Source organism: Hypoxylon trugodes (genome assembly GCF_022578975.1).
Source record: "Hypoxylon trugodes strain CBS 135444 unplaced genomic scaffold F4822scaffold_12, whole genome shotgun sequence".
In the NCBI taxonomy this organism is placed as follows: domain Eukaryota; kingdom Fungi; phylum Ascomycota; class Sordariomycetes; order Xylariales; family Hypoxylaceae; genus Hypoxylon; species Hypoxylon trugodes.
Window position 1 is genome coordinate 201952 of NW_026250027.1, and position 20601 is coordinate 222552.

Consider the following 20601-nt stretch of genomic DNA (forward strand, 5'->3'; position numbering starts at 1 on the left):
ACCTAGATAAGGGAAAGAAAATTGACGCTGAAAGAGCCCGCCTCAGCTGAAATGAACCTGCATGCATGCATATTACCCTCCAATCCAGAGAGTCGGAATACACCTTACATGGAATAATTCTGTTTACAGGTCAGGTTCGGTATTCTCTTTTGATGAACTTATCTAACCCAGGACCGCTATTTCCACCTATCTGTTCGTAGCTAAGCTATTCTCGTATCCGACTCCAGGCGTCTAGACCCAGGGTTTGACGATATCTAGGTACGTACAAGCCAAGATCGTGTGTCCTACTACCTTCCTAAAAGGGTCATGTTGGCACGTGCGCTTACGTCCCTCCAGCGTGCTTCTATGACCTAGGTACTTAGGCACTTAGGCGAATAGTACTACGGACGTCAATTTCTCTCTAACCGTGTCAGTTAAGATAGACGAAAGTCAGAGACCGGTCATATATTTTGCCTGGTGGATCCATGGGCCCCAGTGTATTATTTAGCAACCGGCGAGAAGTATTCCACAAGTTCAGGACAATGATTATGAGCTTTGGCATGTTAGGCGAATCACCATCAAGCCAACAAGACCACTATCTGTCCAAAATAAACAACCTTGACGGATTGACAAGTATTCAGACATACTAAAATGACAACTTGTAGAGACACGATCAGTTGGTGTATCCTTTGCTAACTCATAGTGTGGTTTCCAGCTTTAGGACAAAGGAACGGCTTTCTTAATTACTCCGAAGACTTTGTTACATTTTTAAAACAATTTGCAATCACAGAAATGTTGTATCATCATGTGTTGTATTTTTTGATATGTTTTCCTGTCTGTAGCAAAATAAACCTTGGATCAGGATTTATACACCTATATCTAAATTACAGCTCACGTGTAACCAACCGGCTTTGGTTGGGTCCTTGAAGTGGGCGTTTGTGTAGAAACTAAGGTGAAATCTATAACAACACGACGTTCCTATGATTGAACAAACGTGATATAACTCACAATCGTAAAACGTAGCCGAATAGCTGAGAAATTCTACATACGGGTCAATGCACACAGGCCTTGTGGCTCTTTTTATATAACATATCCCATTCCTCCAGGCTCTCTTCCTCCAAAACAACGTTTTCCCGAACAAATCTTATCCGGGAGTCGTATCAAAGTTTTCTTTATACGACTACTCTTAGCTTGTTAATTATCTACCGAGATACTACTCCTGATAGACGACAAGGTTACGCGGAAGGAGATCTTAACGGTATACATTGAATACAGTTTCTTACATACTATCTTTCTTCAACATTCTACCTTTCACCCGTTTAGTATCGAGGCCCACATTGAACTGCAACTAGGAACTACCCTTACTCCTACTGACACACTTTGGATCGAGAACATATATTACCGTAGCCATGCCGCCTAGAGATAAGGGCAAAGGAAAAGGCCAGAACTGGAGTCAAGGCCAAGGCCAAGGTCGAGGTCGATACCAGGGCCACTCTCAAAGTCAAATATCGTACCAAGGTCATGGCGGGCATCAAAGCTCGCACCGAGAACAGGGAAACAGAGGCGGTCGTGGAGGCTACAGACAGGCATCTACAAACAAGGGAGAGATAGCAGAGATATTTAAGTAAGTAAAGCCTGTCCTTTCACATCGTATTCATTGTACCAGTCTCTGACGCGGCATCATATAGAAAGGAGCCTACCAGTCCGTCCAAAGAGGTTACAAAAGCCGAAAATGAACTCCAGGCTAGTATACAGAAGCAGACCAACGGCGAGCCTCGTATGCCCGGAAGGCCGGGTTTTGGCACTTTGGGAACGCCGGTGAACCTTTGGGCCAACTACGTGGAGCTTAAGGCTGATCCTAAGGTAACGATATACCGATATAGTATCAGCTTCGGTGACCCGAAGAATAAACCAACTGGTAGAAAGCTCTTCCGCACTATTAGACTACTTCTCGACACCGTCAAAGAGTCTACAGCCGTTACTGATTTCGCCGATATTCTCATCTCGCTCAAGGAAATCGAGGACGAGAAGACTTACGATGTCGTCTATTATAAAGAGGGTGAAGCTGTCACATCAGGAAAATCGCAGACATACCAGATAAAGCTCAAACTAGAGAAGGTATTCCCAATTTCAGAACTGGTCGACTACTTGAAGAATCCTCAGCAGACGTACCCAAAGGACCTTGTCATTCAGACGCTGAATATCTTCTTGAATTTTCACCCCAAGATTTCTGAAAAACATTACATTGTTGGGTCTAGCAAAGCCTTCCCACTCGACGATAGAAACCGTGTACGTAGTGTCTTCAAAGGGCTGTTAGCTATGAATGGCTATTACACAAGCATGCGGTTTGGGGCTAGGAGACTTCTTGCAAATATAAATGTTGCTTGGGGGCCATTTTAGTAAGTACCTGCACAGCTAGAGTTACCTTTACAGAAATTTCGGTGCTTTGGAATTGAGAATTTGTGTTTCCACGACACAAATAGTACCCTCGAGCATATTATCAGAAAGCCATTACTGACTCATGACAGCCGCGAGGGGGAACTCACCAGATTGATGGACGATTTTTGGGAACAAAAGAAGGAATGGGAATTTACAGCGCTGGGCAAACATCTCGGGAGAGTCAAAATCGAGTATAAGATTCGAAAACGAGTCAAAACCATCTTTGACCTCGCTTCGACAAAGGACGGCACCCAAGAAGGTAGCACTGAGAAGATCGAAAATCCGCCTAGGGTATTGAAATACGGAGCTCTGGCTCATGAGGTGGAGTTCTATCGTGAAAAGAAGCCTAAAGAGGGCGGAAAGAGTACATGGGAATATATCAGTGTCTACGATCACTTTAAAGGTATATCTTTTTTTCGCTATAATAACAGCATAACTCCCTAGGGTTACACAGATACTAATATTACTAGAAATCGGGAAGCCTGTCCAGAATGATATTTATCCAGTAATTAATGTTGGCACACGCCAAGATCCGGTCTATTTACCGCCTGAACATTGCACGGTTGTGGCTGGACAGAGGGCAAAGAATCTGACTCATTGGCAGCATGCAAGAATGGTCGAGGTAGCGACTAGAGATCCACTGATAAACGCGACCGATATCTATTCGAATGCCTTGGAGGCGCTTAGCTTCGTCAAGGCTAATGATAAAATGGTAAGTCAAGTTGTCCATGGAAAAAATGACCATTTCTCACAAAAGTACTAGAAAGCATTTGGTTTTAGTGTCCCTGACAAAAAATTAATCACTGTTAGCGGTCGTGTCTTGGGCCAACCGACCGTTAAATATTATAGTGGCGAACCTCAAAACAATTACAAATGGAATCTGAGAGGGCAGAAACTGAATGCTGGAGGCAAATCTGCGTGCTGGAAGTGGAAATGTGTAGCTATAATCCAGTCGTCAAAAAATTTGGGCTACGATCTAGGTAGGCTCCGGGAAAATTTGGGGAAAATGGGGATCACTATCACAGGGGACAACCAGGCACATTTCATCAACGCGGATGGTACGCTCGAAACCAGACTCAGGGCGTTTTTTCAAGATGCCATGAATAATTTCGACTTCTTCTTGGTAGTCCTGCCGGACAAAAGTGGGACATACCATATTGTCAAGAGGCTGGCCGATATCGAAATTGGAGTCAAGACGGTCTGCATCCTCGCGAACGTGTTGTCGGATAATAAGAAGAATACTCCGAGTCTCGCTGGGAACCTCGCTCTGAAACTCAACTTGAAATTTGGGTACGGGAATCAAACAGTTCAGAGCCCAAATCTAGGCCAGATTATCGACCTAGAGGAGACGATGATCGTAGGAATTGATGTTACGCATTCACCGGTCCATGGGGATTCTAGCATTGCGGGGATGGTAGCAAGCTGCGATCCGCGACTTGCGCAATGGCCTGCTGTTCTACGACGCCAAGTTGAGGCCCGTCAGGAGATGGTGTCACACCTACAGGAGATGTTCACGACTCGGCTCAGACTATGGGCAAATAAGAATAATAATAAATACCCACGGAACATACTCGTTTACCGCGATGGTGTCTCTGAAGGCCAATACAGCCAGGTTCTCAAGAAGGAACTTGAACAACTGAGGGAGGCCTGTAAGAGTATTTACAGGAATGGGGAAACGCCAAATATCACCATTATTATCGTTGCCAAACGGCATCACACCCGATTCTTCGTAAATAAGGAGGAGGAGAAGGGTAAGAAAAATAACACGGGGAATCCAGCGCCAGGGACAGTCGTTGATCGCGGGGTGACTGAAGCCGTCACTTGGGATTTCTTCTTGCAGCCTCACAACCCATTTAAGGGTGTAGCTCGCCCAACTCATTATTTTGTTGTATACGACCAAATATTTCGGGAATTGCACAAGCAGAACGCAGCCAATCAACTTGAGCTTTTCACTTTGGGCTTGTGCTACTTATTCGGCCGCACAACCAACGCCGTTGGCGTTTGCACACCAGCATACTATGCGGATCTCGTTTGTGAGAGGGGTAAACACTATTACAAAAATAGGGCTGCTACTCAGGAGACGGGCGATGCCATTCCCGGAAGTAATGGTCTCACAGTCCACGAAAATCTCAAAGATGGAATGTTCTACATCTGAGGAGTTGGTGGCGGCATGAGGAATAGCCCTTGGGGCTCTTGTTCTTGAATTGCGATGGTTTATGGTTTCTGTAGATTGTTTAGTTAGGCAACATTACGCTCGTTAGATAGCCGCACAATGAGAACATATTCTACCATTTAATTATTGATGGGGTTTATTATTGAAGAATGGGACGATACGCTGACGAAATGATAGAATATTACTTTCCATTTACCTAGGTGGCTATACCTAAGCTACACATCTAAGTGGTTAAGTGTATCTCTGGACCAGATCTTTCATATCACCTAGCATCCTATTGATCGTCAGTGCTTAGATATTGTTCCTCGACATCGATTACAAAGGGGGACTCACTGTTCCCTTAAAGTAAGATTTTGAGGAAATAGGGCTGACACATGCGTATTTAATCTCCTAGCTACTCGTTAGTTTCCTTAAATTCCTAATATTTTCCTCGGGTGGGTTAACACACAACTTGTAGAGATCTAAGCGGCCGTCATAATCCTCCTCTGGAGCTGATATCTTCACGTAATTATGGTAGGCTTCAAGATACTCAACTCCGAACTTATTACAGGTTGGGCGCCATTGGCCGAATTCGTCTGTAGCGCGTAAAAAGGTTAGCGTAATTCGGATGCTTCCAGGTTAATGATGTGCTTACACTCGTTGTGGGCGTAAAAGCAGCATGCGTCGAAAATGAGGGGATTGTCCGTGTTCACGTCGATCCCGGAATTGGCGTACCACAAGTCTCCATGGACTAGCGACGGCTTTATGGAGCGGCCATCGCTTTCGAGAGGGCGGAGTAGGCGGGGGATGACCCTGTCGAAGATGGCTGGGACAAAAACATCGAATTCTGGATCGTATCCCCTAACTTTGATCTCAAGATCAAGAGCCATGCGAAGATTCTTCGCGAAGAGAGCCTCCCAACTGTCCTCCCATTCCGTCCATTGTGGTAGATTTCCGCTGTAAGTTGGCATATGGAAGCCGAATTTTCTCGTTGGGGATTCGCTCTTTTGATGTAGCTCTGCGAGGCGCATGGAAAATTTATGTGGATTCGGCATATCGCCGAGCATCTCACAGAATTCACATAAGAAGAAATGGGTGTCTTTGGCTGTCTGGTACGTCCCATGGGCGATTGGCTTAGGAGCGAAAGTTGGTAGGATTTCGTAGATGGCTTTCATTGATTCGTACTCGCTCTCCACCATTTTCTTCCCAGTGTCTCCCGAAAGAGCCTTCATAAAGAAGGATGCCTGAGACCCATCATTAAGTCTAATATTGATTCGTTTGGTGATTGCCCAGAAGCTGGTTCCATGATCCTCAGTAGATAGTACTGTCGCGTCTTCCGGTAATTCTGAAGTATACGTTCATTAGCGATATAATAAAATAGTAGGAAATATCTGGCTTACTCGCGAGCACTGCGGGGTCGATTTTGGTGTCCCGTCGATCGGGATTTATGCCGTCGGAACTGTTCCGATCCATCTTTTGATTCGGGCGATTTGGCTGTAATGAGTCTTTGGGGTGATATTTCTAGTGGGATTTTATCGCGAGCTCCAGGGGTATAAAAAGAATAGAGGGTACCTGAAATGCATCATTTACCGCTAAAACAGCGCTTATGCAGCGGACCGACCCAGAGCTGTGGTAACCACTTACTTGCTGTGAATAACCCCTGGGTGAGGTGTGGGTTCATTTTATCGCCTAAAAATATCCCATATTCACACCCCAAACCAATATGTGTAAAATATTACCATTCGCTAACCCCTCTCATACACTAGAGTTCATATATTGACGTGCCTTAAGATACAATATGGAGAAGCGTAGTTTGTGTAGTAGAGTCAGATCTAGGTAGTGATAGACCTTTTTACGGGTGCTGTTATCGGTATTTTGGGCGCTGATAATGCACTAAAGGTTACCTGTAGAATAGGGCTACAGCAGGTTAGATTATCGACAGAGGTCTTTTTGAAGGGTTCGGTCATGTGCCCTGAGTGGCGCTTGCGTATCTACCATATGTAGTATCGGATCGATCCGATATGTGTCACACCAGCAGGAACTGAGCTCCGAAATCAGGTCGTATGCAGGCTTTGGGGTATCACAAGTGCACCATCCTCTGAATAAATCAACGGAGCTACTCCGAAAAAGGTCTTTCTTAATCCTATTCAAAGTCAGCTAACTAGTTTCATCTATTTTCAAGTTATGATCTAAGCACCCAATCTACACCTACGAAATCCCAAGATATCTACCTACTTTGACCCATAGGTCCTTGTTGTACAGTTCGTCTGACATGGCCGTAGCTGAGGCTTACCCCACTATTGCCCCAGGCGATCATAAGGCATTCATGGAACATGCTCTCGATGCAGCACGACGAGCGCCATCCGGACCTGACAAATTCTGTGTGGGCGCATGTCTAGTTGATGAAGACACTGGCAAGATTCTTTCGACGGGATATTCACTAGAACTACCTAGTGACAGACCCGGGGACCCGGGTCGGGTCCACGCCGAACACTGCTGCTTCGTCAAGATCGCTGATCAACATGGTGTCGAAGAAACGCGCATCGGCGACGTCTTACCGACAAACACTGTTCTGTACACCACCATGGAGCCTTGCAACAGTAGATTGACTGGGAATAAGCCGTGTGTGGAGAGGATTCTAGGTCTGAGTGGCGCTATAAAGACAATCTACGTTGGAATCAGGGAGCCGGACACATTCAAAGTCGTGAATTCCGGTCAGCACAGATTGGAAAAGGCGGGCATCAGAATGGTTTTTGTGGAAGGGGAGGGGTTACAGGATCGGATTCTGGAGGTTAGTATGACAGGGCATGGGAAAAAGCAATAGAAAGGGCCTAGGCACCTAGCTAGGTACCTGTTAAAGCTATCAATTTTGAGAAAGATCGCCTGTATTTGTTGTGTATAGCGCATCTTACGCCTCTGGACCTAACGCCCACAGCGTCCGCAGTGTCCTCCAGAGCTTCTTCAATATTCACAAGCCCTATAGAAGGGTATATTCTAAGTCCCATACCAATTTATCATACATATAGCCCTAAAGTGCATCGGCATTTGCAAGCAACAAACGCAACAATCGACTCCAGCGCGATCTCGTTGCGCATTTTGAATCCGGACACCAAACCACATGCTTCAATTTTTCATCCTCTGTTATTCCCCAAGACTCGGGATCAAGATGTGTAAGCCAAGTTTTACTCGTCGGAGTTCTTCCGAAAGGATGTCTATGCGCCCGTAAATACACGCGACACGTGTCATCCCTAAACCACGAATACTCCGCCCGACATTCCGAGCACTCATACGTGTGGCAAAGCGAATCACCCCAGTATAACGTGTTCCCAGCTCCTGTTTCCGGAGGCAGAAATTGTCCCTGAAGATGCGGCTTATTTGCAGCGCGACAACGACAACATTTCTCCCACGATTTATGTCGGTGTAGGTGAGCCGGAACATGTCCGACGGCTTGTGGACCATCAAAACAGGCGCATTGATTCTGCTCAAATGGTAGCAGTAATTGTCCATCATCCAACTTCACATGCGGGCATAGCGCATGCTCAAATATGGATTTCCGCGACGCGAGATAATTGCGTATCTGGTCTTTTGTCACCGGAACCGTGGGGTCTAAATCGAATGCCGGACTTCTCCAATGCAGACTTATGATCCTCGTACTCGAAATCGCGATTTCGGGTAGATCCAAGCTACCAGCTTTATTTCTTGTACTCCTGTGCGAACGGTGCATGCACTTTTTCTCTATACGTATTCTCTCGTCGCCCTTTAATCCTCCGAATTTGGCCGATGCTTTCTCGAGATCGGCCCATGTCAATGCTTCGTGAGAGCATAGTTTGATGCTTGCTTCGCGCCCGATACATATACGTTTTGTGCTCGAAGTAGCGCGTTGGGCCGCTGAGAAGAAAATAAGGGGGTGGTTCTTCTTGCAGCCCGAGCACCATGTGGGTTTTTTGAGCCAGTTGAGCATGTAGTCAAGGAGTTCCGTATCCTTCCATGCACGACAGGGAATACAAAGTCGACCAGTGTCACGGCTTAACAATGGCGTCACGAGCTTGCTCTGGCTAATCCTTTCCATGCAGGTACCATGAAGAGGCCAGATCTGTCGACCCCTGTTGAACATCCATGGTAGTGGTAGGGTAAAGTGTGGTGACTTCGTATCCTTCTGATTCATGTGTTGGACGAGATCTAGGTCCGCAATGAGTCTCAGGAACAAGCTGCTCGTGCGTCTAGCAACTTGTCTTGTGGGGCCATCCAGGTAGTCACGGATCCGTAGGAGGCACTCGTCAGGGAGCTGGTGTAAGTGGCTGTTTCTCATATTGGCTTGCCGGTTCTGAAGCCATGTTGGGTTCTCCTCTGCCGTTGTAAGATACACAGTACGGTGTGTGGTTGGCATAGGTGGGCGAGGCCCAAGGTACCTCACCCTCTGCCAGAAGGCTTGCACCCGTTTTTCTGCTCGGATAGCAGACAATTCCGCTTCTTGCAAGATCGGTACCGGCCTCGTGGGCTTAGATCCCATCGACTTCTTAGCTGGAAAGTGGGTTTGGCGGTATGGAGCTATATCGTGGCCATTCGAGAAAGCCAATCCTGTCGTTATGGGGTCTGGGACAACGTAGAGCGCCATTTTTTCGAGCAATAACTGGTTAACCTCCAGTATCGGTGGTGTGAGGTTGACTAGGGTTTGGGATGCAAGAAGTATTTCTTGCTCGAAAAGTGATTTAGGGAGGTTCTTCACAGCTGAGGCTCTCACTTTATAGTTCAAAGCTCCATCCGAAGCATAAACTAATAAGTTTTAGATGTCGTCTATGAAGCCAAAAAGGTCACAGTTCAAATATACTCGATTACCATAAACAATTGATCGGAGGTCCGCCATGGGAGGATCTCAACAGCGAGAATAACCGGCCGACATTATATTCAGTTTTGGAGGCAGCACGAATAGGGTAGAATTATCCGTACCCGATACAAGAATCTGGGCTCCACGTGGCCTCCTTTCTGCAATAAACCATTTCTTCTCGTTGCTGAGAGGCAGGGAAGAAATGGGAACTTCACAGCATTGCCAGCCCTGTTCGTATGTGTTATATCTACGTCAAAGGATGGGAGATTACTTTGCATTCAAGTTGGCCATGGGAGTTGCGGTGATTTTTTTGCGGCGCGGCCACGTTGGTGTTCACCCCACAACCACACCTCTCATTCGTCGTCAGCCCAACGAAATGGGGACGATACGAAACGCACGCCCGCCTAATACACGTGTACGCGCACAGTTCTTAAAATGGGGATCTAGACCGCCAATACAGACCGTTATTTAGGGCTTAATCGCGCTTGAAATCCGAACCGGTTTCTCAATATGTTAAGTATTAAGGCGCTCGTGAGCCGAGCCCGATGCTTGCACAAGACTTAAAATTTGGGATTCCCCCAATATTCGCTTTTCAAAATATGTGACCTTACCAAAAGGGACACGAGATAACTTGAGTGGTTTCAATTGCAATTAGACGTGGTCTTAATCGGCTTTAAAATTATTCTTCATAATCGTTGTCAGTGGATCTATTATGAAAACCCGCTGTTTCTGAGGCAACACGTACCAGCAATAGGACGCGATCACTTAGTCAACCAACCTCTCAAGAAACCCAACCACACTTTACCGCCTCCCGCCAGGGTTTATTTGCCTCATTTTCTGGTTTTGAAAGCGATGCTCCGACGCTTTTCGTGCCAACTAAGGTCGGATCATGACCATCAGTTTCATATTAATCGATTGAACCTCAAGCTATATATATAGGTTGGAGTAGGAATCCTAAGCCGATCCGAACCTTGACTCAATACCGTATATTGTTGTTGACTAGTCGGATGAAAGCGAACAACGCGCATCTGACCACCCGCGCGCCAATCTTTGTCTCGGAATAGATACGGAAGTCCATGATAATACTCGATGTTCGGATCATCGTCCTGGTCAACTCTCAACCGGGCCATCTATCAGTAGGTTGATATTGTTATGCTTTATGAAGGGGGTCCCAGTAGCCTATCCTAAACATTCGCACTCGGCTCGATAACATGCGATGCATGTAGGTATCAACCACTACCTAGGCGGTAGATGGGACAAAGTATAGGTCTAGGCGAAAGGAATCATACCTAGATATGAAGAAAGAGGAACGTCGCGCCTAATAGCATTTGGCGGTTCTTCGGTGTTAATAGACCTTGGTGGCGGATCTGGATGCGTGAAGTATGTAACAATCTCGAAAACGAAGGTGATGGGCATATCTATCCCTCTAAAGACGATACATGAAGTCGTTTCCGTGTGGTTGATAAAAGATAGGTCGCGTTCTTAAGCGTTGAATGCGGCTGATCAGGTTTAAGCTGCTGCTGCCAGGTCTTGGTGTACTAAAGTCGAACACCACGACAGATTGTATACGACGCATCTTGCAAATAGACCCGGCTGGCTTAGATAGCGTTTGGTTCGACATTTTTCTGGTCCCTATCAAGTGTTAGGTGGACCCGAATAACATTATGGCTGATAGGATTTGGACTTGGTGTCGTTTATAGATAGTAGAAATCTATAACTACCCAAGCAGGTACCTAGGTAGGTAGGTAGGTATGCATGTTAGGCAACCGCCCAGGTGAATTAGCCACAGTGAACCTACCTACCTACCTAGGTACTTAGGTAGGGTAAGGTCGCCAAGTAAGGGTGTTGTCAAATTATGATATGCCACAACCATTCTTCAATCCCTATTGGTTTATTCTTTTATGTCGGGGCTATTGTCCGATTGGACGCAGAGAAAGGTGCGTTACGAACCGGGACGAGTAGTACTTCCCCTGTGTAGCGGCTCCGATAATCGATATGTGGAGCCCGGATTCCGGAGTGTGGTCACTTGGAGGTATGAACTAGGAGATTCGCCGGTAGGCAGGTACGATCATACGCCGTACATTCCCTTTTGTAATAGGGGTAAGACCTCTACTAGGAACGGCAATTTATTATGCGATAACTTCGATCCTTTCAAAACCGCATACGAAGCTAATTTCAAATGGTTCTAATAATACTTAATAAGATTACTACCACGTAATGAAGAGATCTCTGTTGCATTCCCAAATAGCTATGTTGACCCCGTGATATCTTGTTGCATAGTATCCATCACATAGGGCTGATTGCTATAGTCAGATACCCCGTCAGGGACACCGTATGCCTAGCCCCACCGTTGCTTACCGGAATGGGACATTCTTCGCAAGATGGCGCAATGCTATTGGTCACATGCCTCCCCGGCACTTCCAGCCGCAAGTCCGGGGTTACGCCCGATTGCGCCTCCACAGGTTTCTGATGGGATTCCGCCATAACCGACTCGTTACTTATTAGGGGTTAGACAATGGATTTTAGTTAAACCGGTCTACACTCAAGCGCCCCAAGTTACTTAAATAGGCAAAAGGTTTAATGAATTACTCCGATCTACATGTCCTATGTGAGAAGGCTGTGAGAAGGGCACGGCGACGCACACTCGTGATATTTCAGGAGTAGGTGACTAAGAGGATGTATAAAAGTCTAGGTGTCCCCACGACTCCTTGGCATATTCTTTCGGGCTCGACAGACAAGACAGACCACCACTTAGCGTAGTTTGACACGACGATGAACTCTTTGCTTTTCTTGATCGTGGCGGCCCTTGGGGTTAGCTATGCCCTGCCCACTACCTCAGACTGCGACTACAAATGGATTTCCCAACCAATCGACCACTATGGAAAGTCCAACGGGACCTTTCTGCAGCGTTACAGCATCGTAGATGATTTCTACAAGCCGGGCGGACCCATCATGTTTTTCCAGGGTGAAGAGACCTGGGCTCTCGACTGTGTGAACACGACTATCATGTACGACTATGCTAGACAACTCGGGGGATTGGCTGTGTCTCTAGAGCATCGCTACTTTGGCCAAAGCCTGCCATTCGGAGAAAACTCTCATACCGCGAGTGCTATGCAATACCTCACCCTAGACAACGTCATGGCCGACGCGGTTTCATTCATTGAGTTCGTCAAAAAGACCAACCCTGGGGCATCGCAGAGCAAAGCTATCGTCGCTAGTGGATCATACGGCGGATTCCTCGCTGGTGCCTTCCGACTAAATCACCCGGACGCCTTTTTCGCATCTCTGGCTAGTGCGGGGCCCGTGAAAGCATTCTCGAACAGTAGTAATCCAGAAACATATAACTGGTGGAAATGGGTCAACCGAGTTTACCTAGACCGTTCTAAGGAGGCCGCTGACAAGATCGAAAACGCCTTCAAAGTCTTGCAATCACGTCTCGCTTCTCCAGATATCGCGAGTTTAAAGGAAGAACTCAACCTTTGCTCCACCCCTTCCGTCAATGACACTCTGGGGAACTCCCTCCTCATCAGTACTCTGGTTGAGCCTTTTTCATTCGCCGCCGAGCTCAATTATCCTATTCTTCAGCTAGGCCGTAACCCAATCCCTTATCCCCTAGACCAATTCATCAATGCAACCTTGGAAGAACAAGACCCCATTCAGGTTCTTAACCGGACATTCTGGCTATGGTTTGGCGCGCCGGGACCAAGCAACGCTCCTTGCATGAACTACACAAGTATCGAGTTCCTGCAAAACGCAGTCCCAGGCATCGAAAACGCTCCATTCGAGTACATCGACTGCACATACCTTCCGGTGGCTTCAAACAACATCCCGGAAGGAACCATTTTCCCTGCCGCTCCTTACTCATCAGACGCAGTACCCAAAGGCTGTCAACAAAAGTACGGAGTCACAACCATGACACAGGAAGAAATCTTCCAGCGCTACAATCTTTCCCCCGATAAGATTCGGAACTCCACGCGAATTATCTGGTCGAACGCCGAATACGACCCCACTTCAGCCGTCAGCGTAGACTACCTACCGCCTTCCGCCGACCCATGCGCGTCGAGAATGATATTGACTAGCAACATAGCACACAGAGAGGATCTCTTCGTACCTAGCCCGACTGACAGCGAGACCCTTACTCAGCTCCGAAATAAGGAAGTGCAGATCTTCAAGGAGTGGTTGGCGCTTTGCTGAGGGTAAATAATTGAGGAAGAGGAGGAGCATATCAAAAAAAGAGTTGTTTTTTCCTTCATTGAGTGTATTATCTCGACGCTTCTATTCTCTTTGTATTAATAGAATTACCGCATATAGATCTTGGCCTATGAGGACACCGATCCGAATCGGCGCCTCCTAATGCGTATGGGCTTTAATTTAGACTTCACTTCTTATCATAGTTGAGTCAGCCGCATCGTTGACTAGATCTAGGGTGACTTGAAATTTATTAATATTAATATTAAAGTGTATTTCCCTTTCTTTCTCCTGCCCTCATTATTTAGTGGGGCTGGGCGACTCCCCCTAACATTACTATCCCTCATCATTTCTCCGGAACGTAAACCCACTCTGCGAACTCCACACTTGGCTGCCCGAGAGGAGCGTGTACATTACTGAATTGGCCAACTATGTTACCCGCTGGGCTGTAGTTGCACACGGTAAAGTACGGCGGTATGCCCGCCGCGTTCTGTAGACCACCGGGGCAGTACTGCACCGCGCATCCGACCTGCGTGGTCGCAGCCCACAGGATCTGCGCGAAGTTGCCCCAGCTTGCAAAGTTGGACAGATCGGGGTTGTTAACGCCGTATGGCTGGGGATAGTTCTGAAGACCCGACTTGTAGACTTCGTTTAGCATTATGGTTATCTGGCCCGCGGTGTATCCTGCTGCGATGACTTGACCGTAGCCGCCACCGTTGATGATGCTGGACTGAGTTAGTATGGTTTCGCATGTTCCCGATGGGAGACGGCGGTGGAAAACTTACGTGTTGTGCTGGTAGATACATGTGTTGGCTAATGTCGCCGCTGTGTTAGAGAGGTCGACACTCCAGGTAAGGTCATCTGCTGTGTGGTTTCGTCGGTGGGTGTTGTGGACTAGTGCAATCGCATCCATCCAGCTTAGGCCTGTTGTGCTGATTGTTTGAATCGCAGGAGGAGCACTCGAAGTCGATGATGTGGATGTTGAGATCGTAGACGAAGAAGAGGATGAGGAGGTGGTGGTCGAAGAGAAAGAGGAAGTGGACAAGGTGGAAGAGGTTGATAACGAAGAAGTCGACAGCGAAGAGGTCGATGTAGAAGACGTGGAGATTGCTGATGAAGAAGCAGAGCTTGAGGTTGTCTGAGTTGCGAAAGATGAAGTAGTCTCAGGTACAGATACAGTTGAGGTGGGAGTGAACAGCAAGCTCGACGTGCTTATAATTGACTCCGTAGATGAAGTAGGCGCAGTACTACTGGAGCTGGAATCCGTCAAACCAGAGTAAATCGAAGATGCGCTATACGGGCTTGAGGCGGAAGATGCTGTAGCCGAAGCATTTGCGACGCTCGATGAGGTACTACTCAACTTCCTGCTGCAGGGTTTACCATCCGCGCCGGCAATCGCCATAACGGCGTAGGCCAAGACTTGAGTCGACTTCATCTTTTCGAATAACTTCCTTAAGATCGAGGGAATAATCGAAGTCAAAACAAGAAAATCTCAAAACCTCGCAAATGCGCGAGCGCCCCCTGATGGCTTTATATATGTCGGCCTTGATGAAAAGAGACTGCCATTAACCAATGTTCTAGATCTTAAACCATCGGTATAATCTCCGCTAGCATCTTAGTATCGCCTATTAGTTCGTGGAAATTCCATTTTTCATCGAATGGAAGTCATCGCATTCGCTCTAGCGGTCCCGGTAGCTCCTCGTTCCTGGGCTAGCCACTGTTCAGCTCACCCACTAGACACCATAGTATCCTCTTAGCTTTTTAATATCCACAATTAGTCTCTGTATTTTTTCCAGTCTTCAGAAGTTGCGGCTGGAGTTTTCAGCTGGCTAACCACTTATGCGGATGGGTCGCAAAGCTTCCGGAATCATGAGAATGGGAGCCCATTCATTTTTACACTATGGGCGATATATATTGCGCTTTAATTCATCATGTATTCATTATTCGTATGATCCTAATGATCATGGAAAAGAGACATCGGACTTTAATATATACCCCTTCCCCTATATTCTCCTAGTATGAAGTAGCCATAAGAAGCAGAGGCAAGATCCCCCACCACAGCTCAATCGTCATTCACTATGCTTGAATCATAAATGAACCCCTTTTAGCGTGTACTCGAGGGTTCGGGCAACGTAGATCTCAACGAAACACTATCCGGAGCCAGTGTAGCACTGGTAGCAACCACAGCCATGGTTTTCATAACATTCGCCGTTACAACAAGCACTTGTGTCGCTTGTACAGTCGGCTAAGTATCGTTCACGTTAGTTTTCAGCGCTGAAAGGGAACAAGATTAAATTGAAGGTTGCTGATATGACATACCGCCTGCTGGAAGGCACCTTGGCTCAAGAAGGGCTGCCGGCTCGAAACCCGAAGGAATGGCAGTCGCCGCGGCGAGCAGAGTAGCGAATACGCAGAGAGAGAACCGCATATTGAGGATATGACTAGAAAATTGTGCTGTAGGACTGCTTTATTGTTTTTGACGAAGTAGTAGATGCTTGAGAGTGATGGTTATAATCCTCCCTGAACAGAGAGGCACATGGGTAATAAATAGTCGTCGGACACCACCAAGTCAATACCCATACTCCGGTGGCATACATCACGTTGGGTACACATATAAATCGCCGTAAGACTTATTGTTATACAAGGACTTGGTATAAAAGAGTACCTAATTTTGCCTTAACCTATGAGAATTGCAACATTCACGACTCTTTGGATTGGAGTCAGGATCAACCTAGTAGCTTACCTACTTAATGATACCCCATGATGGTTGAAGAGGGGGAAACACTTAGCTTGAATATGCATTTGTTGTCTCACGTATGAGCGCATGATAGTTGGCTAGGAAATGTGGTAAGGAGGCGGAAGAGCATGTAAAATGCACCTTCCACTCATAGTTTCTAGTCATCATCGCGTTACGTGAGTTTTGCAAAAGCCCGCTCGCAATACATGGACCCTCTAAATACACTCCAGCCTTGGAGGGGCCACGGCCCCCTATCTGCGGTGGTGCGACCCAACAATTATCAGATATCCGATCGGAACGGAGTCCGATCAACTTCGGGGCATAACTTGCAAAGGTGGTCATCCTTCCTTGTGGGTAAGCAAATTTATATCGGCGCCGTCCAAGCCGATCGGACCGCGGCCGAAATTTGCGTATGCATTAGAAGGTATGGGAGCGCAAGGTAAGACGCAGTCAGACCTGAAATATCTAGACCTAAAACGTAGCCAATATAATATTGCTCAATGACACACAACACATTGTAGCATACTTCCCTATTGGACAATTGAAAAATATAGTCATTTATTTAGTTAATATTTTATAAGTTTAGGATCCAAGAATACTGGATAGCGATCGCTCGAGAGCGACGCCGCCGGCACCAATTGCCGCGACAGTCCACACCCACTTGTTGCTCGCCTCGCTTAGGCGGGGCCAGAAGCTGTTCTTGGTTTGCTTGTACTGCTGAAGTTGCTGGAACTTGACAGGGTTTCCCTTGGAATAGCGCTTTTCTTGGGCCTGTTCGTTCTCCCTGTCTCCTCCGATGAAGCGGAGGAACACGTAGTTGACAATAGGACCAAGAAGAGCGAGTGGGTGCAATTGGCCGGCACTGTAGAGGAAGAGAGGGAATGAAAGATGACATAGAATATCACCAAGGTAGCTATAAACTGTCAGCATGTTGTCATACACATTCTAGACTCTTATAAGACTTACTTGGGGTGTCGAACGATGCTCCACACACCGTCGCGGTTGACTTCGGTGTTCCCTTTCTGTTTGTGGGATTCAAGTTGAGAATCAGCTAGGGTCTCCAGAGCGAAGCCGGCGGTAAACAAGAAAATCGCAAGGCTGTGTGTGATCGACGAAGCTTCAGGGAAGGGGGAAGCAAGGGCGCTAGCGACCGGAGCACGGAATGGCAGCGTGAAAGGTAAAGAGGTCAAAGTTATTATGAAAGCCTCGGGCAGGAACTTGGTGAAGTACGCCTTATTCCAGAACCCTGGGTCCTTCCGATCGGCTGTCTCATATCGGGGGTCGTCTTTGCTTCGTCGGAGCGCACGTGATGCTACGCGGTAGAAAAGACGAGTTCCCCAGGCGCTAACACCGGTGAGAAGCAATTTTTGACTATACGATAAAGCGGACCAGGCGGTTGAGAGAGGCACTCCATCGTATACTAAAGGACCTCCCACAGCACTCCACCAAGCATTAGCGACTTGTGCGCCAGGCCACACTAGATCCTTGACTTCAACCCTGTCGCTATAACGAGCTATGCCGTACGCGATGAGACTGAGGCCACTGTTGAAACCAAAGGATGGTATTATCGCATGTTGGATGAGCCCAAGAGCTGACGATGTACCACCAAGCCTGATATTGATAGGCTGTCCGGGTTGGAGGTGGGATCCGTAACGGTCTTGCTCAGCGCCGGAACCTGACGGCAAGCTTTCATTCACCTTGCCGGCAGCGGACGATCCCTTATCCCCTCCAAACCACCGTCCATACCTATCTTGTTCAGCCCCTGAGGTATGTGGGAGTCGTCTCTCGATGTCGGTTCTAGTAGGTAGTTTATCCCCACCAAACCAATGCTCGTATCTATCTTGCTCAGCTCCTGACGTCTTAGGTAGTCTCCTTTCGATATCTGCTCTGGAAGGGAGCTTGTCTCCGCCGAACCATCGACCATACCGATCTTGTTCAGCGCCTGAAACTTGTGGAATTTTATCGCCGATCCGGTCAAGCCTGTCTCCGCCGAAGGATCGTCCATAGCGATCTTGTTCCGCTCCTGAGCCCTGGCGGAAGTCTCGTGGTATGGCGTCTTTCACCTTATCTACCTTATCCCCTCCAAACCAACCACCGAAGCGGTCTTGTTCAGCACCAGAAGCCTTGGGAACGGCCTGCTCCACCTTGTTTTGCACCTTGTCGGCTTTGTTCCCGCCAAACCAACCTCCGTAGCGATCTTGCTCTGCCATGTTGGTATATTGTGGATGAAGTAGTTAACCCATGTGATAACTGGTACGAAGTATTGTTAAGAAACAACCTCAACCTGTAGTCAAATTATTGAAAAATCCAAATTATAACAGAGAAGCTATCGTATTTGTACCTGGTTTTCGGGGTCTAATATATGAGGAGGCTATGACGTACTGGTTACACGGCTATGACGTCCAGACCATATGCACCCCACAAACGCCTCATGTCTTGGCACTATCAATTGATTCAATTAACTGCATCATAGTTTGCGTAATAATTTTATTATTTACCCGATTAATTCTATGCCGGGTCCGTAATATTTTATGTCTGACCTTGATCTTTTTTCTGTTTATTTTTGAGGTCAAAATGGTCGTTCATTCGCTGTTAAGCGATCTTCGGTTGGGTGTCTGCAACTCAATGGCAATTCGCACCACAAGATGTTGACATCGTACCTAATTCAAATAATAACCTTATGAAACTCGATTCATTCTTTTATTATTATAAGTTTTTGGTAAGGAAGAAAGGGGGGATCAGCTAAGAAAAATTTACGTATACTCAACTAATTTGAAGTTTCTGCGGCAACCTACAACTGTCAATTAAGTAGGTAGCTAAGTCAATCAACCACTCCAGCATATTAAATCCCTAGTATGTTGAGCGTACGGTCTAAGTTCAAAGGTCTTAGCGACATCAAGCTCAGTCGGTTCGATGTTATTCTGATCTATGTGTATTTGGGTTAAGCTATTGCTGTCAAAGCTGTCTGTCTATGCGATATCGTGAACACGGACCTTCACATCAACTGGGTAGGTATAAAAAGGTCGCCCCTGTGTGAATTTGTCGAGTGCGAGTATAGTATTCCTATTCTCCTAGGTGTTATGAATAACGACATACCACAAACAAGAAAACATATATTGAAAATGACACCTTTAGGTCACTTACGTTGTTTTATCACGGTGCTTGCGCGCCTGCCATCGTGGATTCCATGGATTATACGCGGAGATCCTGATCCACCTCCCGCATACGATGACCCCTATCCAAAGACATATGCAATCCGCCAAATCGTATCACGACCAGAGACAGGTTTTTATTTCTCAGATACCTCTCCAATAGCTTTATGGCTATGTCTTGGCGCCGCCGGACCGAACAGGAACAGTCCATGGTTCGCACAGCTTAATGTTAGGTGCAAAGACATCACCGAGCTAATGCGAGATGGCTTTCATGTAACGGAAGAGAATGTTCTCTGGAACGAGGGAAAGATTGGGGACACAACTGATATCTACACGGATTTTGATATGTCCTTCGTCAATCAAATTTGCGAAAGTGGAAAAATAAGGACGCGTGAATACGTGTTGCGCGATACACAGTCGAATCCGCCGCGATGGACCGCCTTCCTTCAAGTTCACGCCGAGACGGACGCCGTCCTATCTAATTTCAGGCTGGGGCGCATCTCTGCGGCCAATGTGCACGGCGCACAAGCTTTCGGGGCCAATGGACGAATTGTATACAACTACTCGGCATTATCCCCGGCAAATTCATTCAACATTATTTACGACGACATGCCAATGGAGGGCTTGTGGCCGTGGCCTAGACTGGATTGAAGAGTAAAATCTCAAAAGAAAGAAAGAAAGGATAGAGTTGGGACATTTTAAAATATTTAGACTACGAGCGATTGGGAAGAAGGGCAACCTTATATTAGCGGATTAGGTACATGGAAAAGGAAAAATAGAGCTGAAGTATAAATGGAATCTAATTGGTTAGGTTTTACTAGGTAGCTGAAAAAGGCAGGAGTAAATTAGAGTCTAGAAGCGCAGATAATGCTGCAACATTTGATTGGCTATCTCGGAGATCTCATGCATGGGGTAAATTACCTATCTTGTCTATAACGAGCCGATGTCCCCGCCCCCTCTTTATCTCCTTCACAAACCAAGTACCATACCCAATTACCATACCATTACTATGGGATAAGCACTACAAAACAAATAGGTAATCGCCTATATCTAGTTTTACCTCCGCGATAATGATACCTCACATATATACCTAGAACAGGTTAGGTACGTCACGGCAACATGCGCACGC

The 20601-nt window shown here is 46.8% G+C and overlaps 9 protein-coding genes across 9 annotated transcripts; 4 read left to right on the forward strand and 5 right to left on the reverse strand.

The window, feature by feature from the left end:
• Positions 1 to 1388: 1388 nt before the first annotated feature.
• F4822DRAFT_440725 (Piwi-domain-containing protein) lies at positions 1389 to 4643 on the forward strand (the record flags this gene model as incomplete). The annotated part of the gene is made up of 5 exons (XM_051462781.1): positions 1389 to 1603; positions 1668 to 2378; positions 2508 to 2821; positions 2889 to 3130; positions 3182 to 4643. 5 exons carry the CDS (start codon positions 1389 to 1391, stop codon positions 4571 to 4573), a joined length of 2874 nt encoding a protein of 957 aa, XP_051308755.1. The 3' UTR covers positions 4574 to 4643.
• Positions 4633 to 6442, reverse strand: F4822DRAFT_88924 (Fructosamine kinase-domain-containing protein). The gene is made up of 5 exons (XM_051464125.1): positions 5971 to 6442; positions 5226 to 5915; positions 5040 to 5166; positions 4925 to 4981; positions 4633 to 4865 (listed from the first exon to the last, which is right to left on the reverse strand). The coding sequence occupies exons 1-5, from the start codon at positions 6041 to 6043 to the stop codon at positions 4823 to 4825; spliced, it is 990 nt and encodes a 329-aa protein (XP_051308756.1). The 5' UTR covers positions 6044 to 6442; the 3' UTR covers positions 4633 to 4822.
• Positions 6443 to 7496, forward strand: F4822DRAFT_88797 (cytidine deaminase-like protein). Its single transcript, XM_051464123.1, has one exon. The coding sequence runs from the start codon at positions 6843 to 6845 to the stop codon at positions 7392 to 7394; it is 552 nt and encodes a 183-aa protein (XP_051308757.1). The 5' UTR covers positions 6443 to 6842; the 3' UTR covers positions 7395 to 7496.
• F4822DRAFT_88805 (uncharacterized protein) lies at positions 7387 to 9391 on the reverse strand. Its single transcript, XM_051464124.1, has one exon. The coding sequence runs from the start codon at positions 9183 to 9185 to the stop codon at positions 7599 to 7601; it is 1587 nt and encodes a 528-aa protein (XP_051308758.1). The 5' UTR covers positions 9186 to 9391; the 3' UTR covers positions 7387 to 7598.
• A 2776-nt stretch (positions 9392 to 12167) lies between these two features.
• Positions 12168 to 13591, forward strand: F4822DRAFT_440728 (peptidase S28; the record flags this gene model as incomplete). Its single annotated transcript, XM_051462782.1, has 1 exon — positions 12168 to 13591. The coding sequence occupies one exon, from the start codon at positions 12168 to 12170 to the stop codon at positions 13587 to 13589; it is 1422 nt and encodes a 473-aa protein (XP_051308759.1).
• A 338-nt stretch (positions 13592 to 13929) lies between these two features.
• On the reverse strand, positions 13930 to 15018 carry F4822DRAFT_434913 (CAP domain-containing protein; the record flags this gene model as incomplete). Its single annotated transcript, XM_051462093.1, has 2 exons — positions 13930 to 14308; positions 14369 to 15018. The coding sequence occupies 2 exons, from the start codon at positions 15016 to 15018 to the stop codon at positions 13930 to 13932; spliced, it is 1029 nt and encodes a 342-aa protein (XP_051308760.1).
• Positions 15019 to 15687: 669 nt separating this feature from the next.
• Positions 15688 to 16011, reverse strand: F4822DRAFT_434914 (uncharacterized protein; the record flags this gene model as incomplete). The annotated part of the gene is made up of 2 exons (XM_051462094.1): positions 15688 to 15815; positions 15903 to 16011. 2 exons carry the CDS (start codon positions 16009 to 16011, stop codon positions 15688 to 15690), a joined length of 237 nt encoding a protein of 78 aa, XP_051308761.1.
• Positions 16012 to 16853: 842 nt separating this feature from the next.
• Positions 16854 to 19248, reverse strand: F4822DRAFT_421770 (DUF1295-domain-containing protein). The gene is made up of 4 exons (XM_051459827.1): positions 19089 to 19248; positions 18662 to 19017; positions 17287 to 18604; positions 16854 to 17233 (listed from the first exon to the last, which is right to left on the reverse strand). The coding sequence occupies exons 3-4, from the start codon at positions 18528 to 18530 to the stop codon at positions 16903 to 16905; spliced, it is 1575 nt and encodes a 524-aa protein (XP_051308762.1). The 5' UTR covers positions 18531 to 18604; positions 18662 to 19017; positions 19089 to 19248; the 3' UTR covers positions 16854 to 16902.
• Positions 19226 to 20223, forward strand: F4822DRAFT_421786 (uncharacterized protein). The gene is made up of 2 exons (XM_051459828.1): positions 19226 to 19246; positions 19314 to 20223. The coding sequence occupies exon 2, from the start codon at positions 19401 to 19403 to the stop codon at positions 20121 to 20123; it is 723 nt and encodes a 240-aa protein (XP_051308763.1). The 5' UTR covers positions 19226 to 19246; positions 19314 to 19400; the 3' UTR covers positions 20124 to 20223.
• Positions 20224 to 20601: the final 378 nt, after the last annotated feature.